Here is a 13,922-nt window from a genome sequence, read left to right on the forward strand (position 1 = left end):
TGGTCAGTGTATCATTATGTTGGCCTTAATAACCCTCCAGAGGTTGATAGGTCTTAAGAGCAGAACTAAACATTAAGAGGTATATATACTGGATACCGAGATGTGTATTCAGCTTCTCGGTGTGTGTATATATACACAAAGTTTACTTCAGCTCTGGGCTATGTTCAGGACGGAAGTATTCCTCCTGGTGGTTCAGTCAAACAGTTTGAGTCGCCTTAACAGCCCTCTGGAAGTTAATGGACTTTACATCCAACTCCAACATTATTTAACAAATATATTCAATAATGACAGTTTGGTGTACATAGGAATGAGTTTACTTCATCCTTTACTTCATGGTTCACTTAAACATAAAGGTATAGTGACCTGTAATGGTATACTCACCTGTAATGGTACACTCACCTGTAATGGTACACTCACCAGTAATGGTACACTCACCTGTAATGATACACTCACCTGTAGTGGTACACTCACCTGTAGTGGTACACTCACCAGTAATGGTACACTCACCTGTAATGGTACACTCACCAGTAATGGTACACTCACCTGTAATGGTACACTCACCTGTAATGGTACACTCACCTGTAATGGTACACTCACCTGTAATGGTACACTCACCTGTAGTGGTACATTCACCTGTAATGGTACACTCACCTGTAATGGTATACTCACCTGTAATGGTACACTCACCTGTAATGGTACACTCACCAGTAATGGTACACTCACCTGTAATGGTATACTCACCTGTAATGGTATACTCACCTGTAATGATACACTCACCTGTAATGGTATACTCACCTGTAATGGTACACTCACCAGTAATGGTACACTCACCTGTAATGGTACACTCACCTGTAATGGTATACTCACCTGTAATGGTACACTCACCTGTAATGGTATACTCACCTGTAATGATACACTCACCTGTAATGGTACACTCACCTGTAATGGTACACTCACCTGTAATGGTACACTCACCAGTAATGATACACTCACCTGTAATGGTATACTCACCTGTAATGATACACTCACCTGTAATGATACACTCACCTGTAATGATACACTCACCTGTAATGGTACACTCACCTGTAATGGTATACTCACCTGTAATGATACACTCACCTGTAATGATACACTCACCAGTAATGATACACTCACCTGTAATGGTATACTCACCTGTAATGATACACTCACCTGTAATGATACACTCACCTGTAATGATACACTCACCTGTAATGGTACACTCACCTGTAATGGTATACTCACCTGTAATGATACACTCACCTGTAATGGTACACTCACCTGTAATGGTACACTCACCTGTAATGGTACACTCACCTGTAATGGTACACTCACCTGTAATGGTACACTCACCTGTAATGGTATACTCACCTGTAATGATACACTCACCTGTAATGGTACACTCACCTGTAATGGTATACTCACCTGTAATGATACACTCACCTGTAATGGTACACTCACCTGTAATGGTACACTCACCTGTAATGGTATACTCACCTGTAATGATACACTCACCTGTAATGGTACACTCACCTGTAATGGTATACTCACCTGTAATGATACACTCACCTGTAATGGTACACTCACCTGTAATGGTATACTCACCTGTAATGATACACTCACCTGTAATGATACACTCACCTGTAATGGTATACTCACCTGTAATGGTATACTCACCTGTAATGATACACTCACCTGTAATGATACACTCACCTGTAATGATACACTCACCAGTAATGATACACTCACCTGTAATGGTATACTCACCTGTAAAGGTACACTCACCTGTAATGGTATACTCACCTGTAATGATACACTCACCTGTAATGGTACACTCACCTGTAATGGTACACTCACCTGTAATGGTATACTCACCTGTAATGATACACTCACCTGTAATGGTACACTCACCTGTAATGGTACACTCACCTGTAATGGTATACTCACCTGTAATGGTATACTCACCTGTAATGGTATACTCACCTGTAATGATACACTCACCTGTAATGGTACACTCACCTGTAATGGTACACTCACCTGTAATGGTATACTCACCTGTAATGATACACTCACCTGTAATGGTACACTCACCTGTAATGGTACACTCACCTGTAATGGTATACTCACCTGTAATGATACACTCACCTGTAATGATACACTCACCTGTAATGGTATACTCACCTGTAATGGTATACTCACCTGTAATGATACACTCACCTGTAATGATACACTCACCTGTAATGATACACTCACCAGTAATGATACACTCACCTGTAATGGTATACTCACCTGTAATGGTACACTCACCTGTAATGGTATACTCACCTGTAATGATACACTCACCTGTAATGATACACTCACCTGTAATGATACACTCACCAGTAATGATACACTCACCTGTAATGGTATACTCACCTGTAATGATACACTCACCTGTAATGGTACACTCACCTGTAATGGTATACTCACCTGTAATGATACACTCACCTGTAATGATACACTCACCTGTAATGGTATACTCACCTGTAATGGTATACTCACCTGTAATGATACACTCACCTGTAATGATACACTCACCTGTAATGATACACTCACCAGTAATGATACACTCACCTGTAATGGTATACTCACCTGTAAAGGTACACTCACCTGTAATGGTATACTCACCTGTAATGATACACTCACCTGTAATGGTACACTCACCTGTAATGGTACACTCACCTGTAATGGTATACTCACCTGTAATGATACACTCACCTGTAATGGTACACTCACCTGTAATGGTACACTCACCTGTAATGGTATACTCACCTGTAATGGTATACTCACCTGTAATGGTATACTCACCTGTAATGATACACTCACCTGTAATGGTACACTCACCTGTAATGGTACACTCACCTGTAATGGTATACTCACCTGTAATGATACACTCACCTGTAATGGTACACTCACCTGTAATGGTACACTCACCTGTAATGGTATACTCACCTGTAATGATACACTCACCTGTAATGATACACTCACCTGTAATGGTATACTCACCTGTAATGATACACTCACCTGTAATGATACACTCACCTGTAATGATACACTCACCTGTAATGATACACTCACCAGTAATGATACACTCACCTGTAATGGTATACTCACCTGTAATGGTACACTCACCTGAAATGGTATACTCACCTGTAATGATACACTCACCTGTAATGATACACTCACCTGTAATGATACACTCACCAGTAATGATACACTCACCTGTAATGGTATACTCACCTGTAATGATACACTCACCTGTAATGGTACACTCACCTGTAATGGTATACTCACCTGTAATTATACACTCACCTGTAATGATACACTCACCTGTAATGATACACTCACCTGTAATGATACACTCACCTGTAATGGTACACTCACCTGTAATGGTACACTCACCTGTAATGGTATACTCACCTGTAATGGTACACTCACCTGTAATGATACACTCACCTGTAATGGTACACTCACCTGTAATGGTATACTCACCTGTAATGATACACTCACCTGTAATGATACACTCACCTGTAATGGTACACTCACCTGTAATGGTATACTCACCTGTAATGATACACTCACCTGTAATGGTACACTCACCTGTAATGGTACACTCACCTGTAATGGTATACTCACCTGTAATGGTACACTCACCTGTAATGATACACTCACCTGTAATGGTACACTCACCTGTAATAGGATGATAGAACTCTCCATGAACAAAAAGCAGGTTCACAGAACACATAGGAACCACCTTGAGCTGTGCACGTGTTCACGTCTTAATAACTCGTCCATTCTAATCATCACTCACCTCATAATCTTAAGTCATTCACCAGACATGTTTAAAGTCATCATAAAAGTCTTACCTGCTATAAATAGTCCAGAAATACTTGTCCTTAACTTCTTATCATTTGTAAATATTATTAAATGGTTGCTGAAGATTGTCACTACTCTTTAGTCTTGAGATAGAGCCAAGCCTCGCTGTTACGACTGTTAATGTGTGCTTGAGAACGGGGATGAAATAATTGTTGTATTCAAGTGTTAATATTTACTTCACAAGTAACAATGTTAGAGTGAAGAGCTCAAGGCTTTCACAAGCCCCGTACTCAAGCCCTCATGTGCTAACTTTACCTCAATGTTGTCAAGTGGCTGGAGAGTTAGCGCTAATAGGATTAACCAAGTACGGAGAGCAACTATGTCAGGATCGAACTGGGGGTCAAACTGAATCAAGTCGAGCTTAGTAAGAGGCTGAATTATGTGACTGGATAACCTAAGTAATGGGTCGAAGTTGAGTAACTTGTTAGGGCTGAGCAAGTTGTCTGACAGAAGAAATTTGTTGTGGCTGAGTAAGTTGTGAAGGCTGTGTAAGTGTTCAGTGGGGAGTGATAATGGCTGAGTAAATGGGCAAGGGTGAGTAAGTGGCTACATGTGAGTAATTAAGTGATAAGGGTTGAATAAGAGATCAAGTATATCTGGAGGCAAAAGATCGGCTCCCAAGACAGTTAATTTCCAGGGGTGAGAAGATTGCCAAGAATAAGTAAGAGGCCAAGGGAATGAGAAACCAAATTAAGTGTGTGCAGACAGGCAACCGGCCAGGGATGAATAAGTATTCAGGGATGAGTAAAAGGTTGAGTAAAATGAGCCTAATATGGTCAGTGGAAATGCAAGTGACAAGAGATGAGTTGGGGTGGGTAAGAGGAGACTATATCGTCTGAATGAACAGACAAATGGCCATGGATGAGTATGGGTGAGTGAGAGGGGAGGGGTGAATGAGAGTAGAGGGGGCAGAGTGAGAGGAGAGGGGAGAGTGAGAGGAGAGGGGAGTGAGAGAGGAGCCTAACACAGCCGTGTACGGACAGACAAGCGGCGGGGACGGACGCGGACCTTGCCGTGCAGCTGGACGTGTTCGACGAGCAGAGGGACACCGACGAGGCCCAGATCTCCGGGCCTGATGGCGTCGACCTCAGCTCTCACCTCGACGTCTTCTACGCCATCCTCAGACAGGTGAGAGGGGGGGGGGATGAAGGGGGACGGACATGTGAGAGGAAAACAGGTGGAAGAAGATTAAATGAGGAGAGAAACGTCTGCTTTATTCAGATATTTGGTCCATGAAGATAAAGGTGAGACAGGTTCTTGTCTTCTCTTGTGTGTGTGTGTGTGTGTGTGTGTGTGTGTGTGTGTGTGTGTGTGTGTGTGTGTGTGTGTGTGTGTGTGTGTACTCACCTATTTGTGCTTGCAGAATCGAGCATTGACTCTTGGATCCCGCCTTTCCAGCCATCGGTTGTTTACAGCAATAACTCCTGTCCCATTTCCCTATCATACCTAATTTTTAAAAAAGTATTAATAGAGTTTGCTTCCACAACCTGTTCCCCAAGTGCATTCCATTTTTCCACTACTCTCACGCTAAAAGAAAACTTCCTAACATCTCTGTGACTCATCTGAGTTTCCAGTTTCCACCCATGTCCCCTCGTTCTGTTATTATTACGTGTGAACATTTCATCTATTTCCACTTTGTCAATTCCCCTGAGTATTTTATATGTCCATATCATTTCTCCTCTCTCCCTTCTTTTCTCTTGTGTCGTAAGGTTCAGTTCCTTCAGACGCTCTTCATATCCCATCCCTCGTAACTCTGGGACAAGCTTCGTCGCAAACCTCTGAACCTTCTCCAGTTTTCTTATGTGTTTCTTCAGGTGGGGGCTCCAGGATGGTGCGGAATACTCTAAGACTGGTCTCACGTAGGCAATGTAAAGCGACCTAAAAGCCTCCTCACTTAGGTTTCTGAATGAAGTTCTAATTTTCGCCAGTGTAGAGTACGCTGCTGTCGTTATCCTACTTATATGTGCCTCAGGAGTTAGGTTAGGTGTCACATCCACTCCCAGGTCTCTTTCTCGATTCGTTACAAGTAGGCAGTTCCCCTTCATTGTGTACTGTCCCTTTGGTCGCCTATCACCTGATCCCATTTCCATAACTTTACATTTACTGGTGTTGAACTCCAGTAGCCATTTCCCTGACCATCTCTGCAACCTGTTTAAGTCCTCTTGGAGGATCCTACAATCCTCATCTATCACAGCTCTTCTCATTAAGTTTGCGTCATCCGCAAACATTGACATGTATGATTCCACTCCTGTAAACATATCATTTACGTAAATTAGAAAGAGGATTGGTCCCAGCACCGATCCTTGAGGTACTCCACTTGTTACTGTTCGCCAGTCCGACTTCTCGTCCCTTACCATTACCCTCTGGCTCCTTCCTGTTAAGTAGTTCCTTACCCATGCTAGGTGTGTACTCACCTAATTGTACTCACCTAATTGTGTTTGCGGGGTTGAGCTCTGGCTCTTTGGTCCCGCCTCTCAACCGTCAATCAACTGGTGTACAGATTCCTGAGCCTACTGGGCTCTATCATATCTACATTTGAAACTGTGTATGGAGTCAGCCTCCACCACATCACTTCCTAGTGCATTCCATTTACTAACTACTCTGACACTGAAAAAGTTCTTTCTAACGTCTCTGTGGGTCATTTGGGTACTCAGCTTCCACCTGTGTCCCCTTGTTCGCGTCCCACCAGTGTTGAATAGTTCATCCTTGTTTACCCGGTCGATTCCCCTGAGGATTTTGTAGGTTGTGATCATGTCTCCCCTTACTCTTCTGTCTTCCAGTGTCGTAAGGTGCATTTCCCGCAGCCTTTCCTCATAACTCATGCCTCTTAGTTCTGGGACTAGTCTAGTAGCATACCTTTGGACTTTTTCCAGCTTCGTCTTGTGCTGGACGAGGTACGGGCTCCATGCTGGGGCCGCATACTCCAGGATTGGTCTTACATATGTGGTGTACAAGATTCTGAATGATTCCTTACACAGGTTCCTGAACGCCGTTCTGATGTTAGCCAGCCTCGCATATGCCGCAGACGTTATTCTCTTTATGTGGGCTTCAGGAGACAGGTTTGGTGTGATATCAACTCCTAGATCTTTCTCTCTGTTTCATTAAGTACTTCATCTCCTATTCTGTATCCTGTGCCTGGCCTCCTGTTTCCACTGCCTAGTTTCATTACTTTGCATTTACTCGGGTTGAACTTCAGCAGCCATTTGTTGGACCATTCACTCAGTCTATCCAGGTCATCTTGTAGCCTCCTACTATCATCCTCTGTTTCAATCCTCCTCATAATTTTTGCATCGTCGGCAAACATTGAGAGGAACGAATCTATACCATCTGGGAGATCATTTACATATACCAGAAACAGTATAGGTCCAAGGACTGACCCCTGCGGGACTCCACTTGTGACGTCTCGCCAATCTGAGACCTCACCCCTCACACAGACTCGTTGTCTCCTGTTGCTTAGGTACTCCTCTATCCACCGGAGTGTGTGTGTGTGTGTGTGTGTGTGTGTGTGTGTGTGTGTGTGTGTGTGTGTGTGTGTATGTGTGTGTGTGTGTGTACTCACCTAGTTGTGCTTGCGGGAGTTGAGCTCTGGCTCTTTGGTCCCTCCTCTCAACTGTCAATCAACTGGTGTACAGATTCCTGAGCCTACTGGGCTCGAGATCATATCTACATTTGAAACTGTGTATGGAGTCAACCTCCACCACATCGCTGCCTAATACATTCCATCTGTTAACTACTCTGACACTGAAAAAATTCTTCCTAACGTCCATGTGGCTCATTTGGGTACTCATTTTCTACCTGTGTCCCCTTGTTCGCGTACCACCAGTGTTAAACAGTTTATCTTTATCTACTCTGGTAATTCCTCTGAGATTTTTGTATGTGGTTATCATGTCTCCCCGAGCTCTCCTGTTCCAGCGTAGGGAGGTGCATTTCACGCAGCCTTTCTTCGTAATTCATGCCTCTTAGTTCTGGGACTAGCCTAGTGGCATTCCAATGTTCCAAGGACCATAGAGCAGGTAAGCAGAAGATGGAAGGCAGGGACGAGGATGCAGAATTCTTGCGCTAGGAACTGGAGACAAGTCGAAGAGGGGTGAAAAAGGTCGGTGACCCAACCACCATAGATAAGACTTGCAGCTGATGCTGTGGTTTGGTGGTAGGGTGGAACTCACATGGTTGCTCGTTGATGTGTCTTGCAGGAGGCCGGGCTTCTCGTCGCGGATCTGGTGGTGTTCTTCGCTACTACATTTCGTAGATGAACTTTTTTCTTGACGATTTTATCAGGCTCGGATTTACGGTCTTCTTCCTCCTGGGCTTCTTGGTTAGTTCCGTTGGTCTGACTATGCGTTGTCATGGTGGCGCTGTGGTTAGAGGTAGTGTCCAGAAGGAAATCTTTAGATGAGTAGAACCACGGAGATGTTGATCCAACAGAGACTTCTTCATCCAATGAGTCGGCTGACTCAAAAGCAGAGGCAGTGAATCTTGAGGGTTTGAGTTATTGCAGATTGAGTTGTCGCCGCAGGTCTTGCAGCAGATGTAGATAGTTCTGTGGGAGCACACAAGAGAGGTGGAACTGTGCAGTTGTCAATGGATAAGGAGGAGGAGGCGTCGGCGCCAGAGTGGCTGTGATACAGTTGCAGCAGGAGCGAGCGTTAAAACTGTTGACAGTATGTCCGTAAGCGCGACGGTGCTCACAATGATGTCCAAGTCCGGATCCGGAGCTAGAGAACTTGAGGATGAAGCGGTGGTGGTGTAGACTTCATCAGGAACTTTGAAGGCTAGGGAACCATTCGCTTTGTAAAGAATATTCAGGATTCTCACATATTCTTGGGGGGCTAGTGCCAGCGATCATTCTGGCCGTCAATGTCAATGCTTTTACTGTGCTATACCGTGATTGGTACACCGTGAATAATGGAGATCAGCTAAGCAGAGGCTAAACTTTGGATTCCACTGTTGACATTTGCTGGAATGGGTGTACTCGTAGCACCGGAGGCACTGGTTGACGTTGTAGAAGCTTTCCATCTTCATTTGGTGTGATGAAACGTGGATATCGAAGCAGTAGAAACCGTTCTTGGCAGCCCTGGTAGGCCCAGCTACTGTAGTGAAGATGAGCTTCAAGGTGCGGTTGTTGCACATGACAGTTATATAACTCCTGTCCTCGTTTGATTCCTCGATGTTGGCTAGTATATATGATCCACGGTTCTGTTCATAGATCCATTGGCTGAGGCTACTGACAAAGACTAATCGGGCAGCAATATGTTGACTTGAGTAGTGGGGAACGATGTGCCTTCCCGAATTTCATAGGGGTTGTGCAACAGTGCGTCGAGGTCCTCCTTGCTCGAGAAGTCGAAGACGAAGTCCGTGCCTTCTTGTTCAGTGTCGATAGATGTTACGCCGGCTACTGCTAGAGCTTCAGGAGGATTGTCTTGGAGAACGCAGGCTCATCGAGGGGCGTTCCCCGGACCTTGTACCGTTTATGACGCATGGTAGAAGCAGCAGGAGCTGTCTTGGTAATGCTCTAATCGCCAAGAAGTGCTGCGACAGAGAGAGCTGGAGCAGCCAGAGACACGGCTGGCTGTGACGGATGCTGGCTGCCGAATCTCAAATCGTGATCTGTGATCTGGAATACCTCTAGTGGCATACCTCTGAACTTGTTCCAGATTTGTTTTGTGAGTGGCAATGTACGATCTCCATGCCGGGGCCGCATCCTGGATTGGTATTACATATGTGGTATACAAGGTCCTGAATGATTCCTTTCACAGGTTTCTGAAGGAAGTTCTGATGTTAGACAGCCTTACATACGCCGCTGATGTTATTATTTTGATGTGGGCTTCAGGAGACAGGTTTGGCGTGATATCAACTCCTAAATCTTTCTCTCTGTTTCATGAAAGACATCATCTTTCATTCGGTATCCTGTGTCTGGCCTCCTGTTTCCTCCGCCTAGTTCCATTACCTTACATTTACTCGGATTGAATTTTAGTAGCCATTTGTTGGATCATTCATTCAGTTTGTCTAAGTCATCTTGTAGCCTCATACTATCTTCCTCTGTCTTAATCCTCCACATAATTTTTGCATCATCTGCAAACATAGAGAGGAACAAGTCTATTCCCTCTGAAAGATCATTTACATATATCAGAAACAGTATGGGTCCTAGGACTGATCCCCGTGGGACTCCACTGGTGACGCCTCGCCACTCTTGAGACCTCCCCCCCTCCCCTCACAGTGACTCATTGTCTTATGTTGCTTAGGTACTCCTTATATAATGGAGTACCTTTGCTTCCACTCCTACCGCATCTCCAGCTTGTGACCTAGTCCCTTGTGTGGTACTGTGTCAAAAGCTTTTTCACAATCCAAAAATATGCAGTCTTCCCACCCCTCTCTTTCTTGCCTGATTTTTGTTGCCTGGTCGTAGAATTCATTTAATCCTGTGAAGCATAATTAGCCATTCCAGATCCCATGTTGATGTTGTGTTACAAAGTTCTTTCGCTCCAGATGTTCCACAAGCTTTTTTCACACAATCTTCTCTATCAACGTACATTGTGTGCAAGTTACGGACATTGACATGTAGTTCAGTGCCTCCTGTCAATCACCCTTCTTGTATATGGGACTACATTAGTCGTCTCCCAAATTTTTGGCAGTTCACCTGTTACCAGTGATTTGTTATACACCATGGAGAGTGGCAGGCACTGTGCTTTTGCTTCGTCCTTTTGTATCTATAGTGAGATTCCATTTGGACCTATAGCCTTTGTCACATCCAACTTTTTTTTTTTTTTTTTTGAGATATATACATGAGTTGTTACATTCTTGTACAGCCACTAGTACGCATAGCGTTTCGGGCAAGTCCTTAATCCTATGGTCCCTGGGATACGATCCCTGCCGCGAAGAATCGTTTTTACAACCAAGTGCCCATTTTACTGTTGAATTAAACAGAGGCTACAGTTAAGGATTTGCGCCCAGTAAATCTTCCCCGGCCAGGATACGAACCCATGACAAAGCGCTCGCGGAACGCAAGGCGAGTGTCTTACCACTACAACACGGAGACTGGTTTCTCTACTTCTAGCAAAAGCTTCCTTACCTCCCCCACTTGTAATCTCAAACTCCTTCAGTGGTGCCTAGTTAAATATTCCCTCTCTTATCTCTAGGATTTCCCCTTGCTCTACTGTGAAGATCTCCTGAAATTTCTTATTGAGTTCTTCGCACACTTCCTTGTCGTTTGTAGTGAATATCCCCTATCCTCAGTTTTATTACCTGTTCCTTCACTGTTGTTTTTCTTCTGACGTGACTGTGCAGCAATTTAGGTCGAGTCTTTGGTTTGCTTGCTATGTCATTTTCGTATTGTCTTTCTGCCTCTCTTCCCACCCTGATGTATTCAGTCTTGGTACTCATGTGTATGTGAGTGTGCGTGTGTGTACTCATCTATTTGTGCCTGCAGGGTCGAGCATTGATTCTTGGATCCCGCTTTCTAGCCATCGTTTGTTTACAGCAATGACTCCGGTCCTATTTCCCTATTGTATCTAGTTTTAAAATTATGAATGGAGTTTGCTTCCACAACCTGTTCCCCAAGTGCATTCCATTTTTCCACTACTCTCACGCTAAAAGAAAACGTCCTGGCATCTCTGTAATTCATCTGAGTTTCCACCTTCCACCCATGTCCTCTCATTCTGTTAGTATTACGTGTGAACATTTCATCTATTTCCACTCTGTCAATTCCCCTAAGTATTTTATACGTTCCTATCATATCCCCCCTCTCCCTTCTTCTTTCTAGTGTCCTAAGGCTCAGTTCCTTCAGGCGCTCTTCATACCCCATCCAGAGTTCTCTTCTGTGTGTGTGTGTGTGTGTGCACTTAGTTGTACTCACCTAGTTGTGTTTGCGGGGGTTGAGCTCTGGCTCTTTGGTCCCGCCTCTCAACCGCCAATCAACAGGTGTACAGATTCCTGAGCCTATTGGGCTCTATCATATCTACACTTGAAACTGTGTATGGAGTCAGCCTCCACCACATCACTGCCTAATGCATTCCATTTGTCAACCACTCTGACACTAAAAAAGTTCTTTCTAATATCTCTGTTGCTCATTTGGGCACTCAGTTTCCACTTGTGTCCCCTAGTGCGTGTGCCCCTTGTGTTAAATAGACTGTCTTTATCTACCCTATCAATTCCCTTCAAAATCTTGAATGTGGTGATCATGTCCCCCTAACTCTTCTGTCTTCCAGCGAAGTGAGGTTTAATTCCCGTAGTCTCTCCTCGTAGCTCATACCTCTCAGCTCGGGTACTAGTCTGGTGGCAAACCAGACTAGTACCTGTGTGTGTGTGTGTGTGTGTGTGTGTGTGTGTGTGTGTGTGTGTGTGTGTGTGTGTGTGTGAAACAATAGTTAAGCTTCTCCTTGTTGATGGAGTGTTAATGACCTTAAGCATACATGTCAGGTATTGTATCCATCATATACACACACATACGACTTAATGCTTTGTGATATTGAATATTCAAATGCTGGCTTCGGAAATATGTGTTTTATTGACTGCTGTGTATGTATACTTTATTTACAGTGCATAATGACTATTGTGTATGTATTCATTACTACGGTACAAACTACTGTTTATGTATTCATTACTTACGGTGTATACTGACTAATATGTTTGTATTTTTTACTTACCGTGTATACTGACAAGTGTGTATGTATTCTTTACTTATCGTGCATACTGACTACTGTGTATGTATTAATTACCTATGATGCATACTGACTAATGTGCATGTATTTACTTACGGTGCATACTGATCACTGTGAATGTATACTATGGTGAATACTTACCACTGTATGTATACCTACCATGCATTCTGAACATTGTGTATGTATTCCTACATTGCTTGCCATGTATACATACAGTGCACACTGTGTATGTATACCTAAAGTACATACTGTCCACTGTGTATATATACGTACAGTGCATGTTATGTATACATATAGTGCACTATGTATGTATAGCTAGGGTGGAGAGTGTGTACATATAGCTAGGGTGGAGAGTGTGTACATATAGCTAGGGTGGAGAGTGTGTACATATAGCTAGGGTGGAGAGTGTGTACATATAGCTAGGGTGGAGGGTGTGTACATATAGCTAGGGTGGAGAGTGTGTACATATAGCTAGGATGGAGGGTGTGTACATATAGCTAGGGTGGAGAGTGTGTACATATAGCTAGGGTGGAGGGTGTGTACATATAGCTAGGGTGGAGGGTGTGTACATATAGCTAGGGTGGAGGGTGTGTACATATAGCTAGGGTGGAGAGTGTGTACATATAGCTAGGGTGGAGGGTGTGTACATATAGCTAGGGTGGAGAGTGTGTACATATAGCTAGGGTGGAGGGTGTGTACATATAGCTAGGGTGGAGAGTGTGTACATATAGCTAGGGTGAAGCATGTGGTCATATAGCTAGGGTGAAGCGTGTGTACATATAGCTAGGGTGAAGCGTGTGTACATATAGCTAGGGTGAAGCGTGTGTACATATAGCAAGGGTGAAGCGTGTGTACGTATAGCTAGGGTGAAGCGTGTGTACATATAGCTAGGGTGAAGCGTGTGTACGTAGAGCTAGGATGGAGCGTGTGTACATATAGCAAGGGTGAAGCGTGTGTACGTATAGCTAGGATGGAGCGTGTGTACATATAGCTAGGGTGAAGCGTGTGTACATATAGCTAGGATGGAGCGTGTGTACATATAGCTAGGGTGAAGCGTGTGTACATATAGCTAGGGTGAAGCGTGTGTACATATAGATAGGGTGGAGCATGTGTACATATAGCTAGGGTGAAGCGTGTGTACATGTAGCTAGGGTGAAGCATGTGTACATGTAGCTAGGGTGAAGCATGTGTACATATAGCTAGGGTGAAGCGTGTGTACATATAGCTAGGGTGAAGCGTGTGTACATATAGATAGGGTGGAGCATGTGTACATATAGCTAGGGTGAAGCGTGTGTACATGTAGCTAGGGTGAAGCATGTGTACATGTAGCTA

The 13,922-nt window shown here is 44.0% G+C and overlaps 1 protein-coding gene across 2 annotated transcripts in view; it reads left to right on the plus strand.

The window, feature by feature from the left end:
- Positions 1-13,922, plus strand: part of LOC123771433 (uncharacterized) — a 910,720-nt gene that overhangs the window by 669,148 nt on the left and 227,650 nt on the right. For both annotated transcript variants that reach the window (XM_045763937.2, XM_045763939.2), the window contains exon 7: positions 4,917-5,061. In XM_045763937.2, the coding sequence (XP_045619893.1) occupies positions 4,917-5,061 (145 nt within the window). The remainder of the gene's footprint in view (positions 1-4,916; positions 5,062-13,922) is intronic.

This window comes from Procambarus clarkii, chromosome 76 (genome assembly GCF_040958095.1).
Source record: "Procambarus clarkii isolate CNS0578487 chromosome 76, FALCON_Pclarkii_2.0, whole genome shotgun sequence".
NCBI classification, from domain to species: Eukaryota; Metazoa; Arthropoda; class Malacostraca; order Decapoda; family Cambaridae; genus Procambarus; species Procambarus clarkii.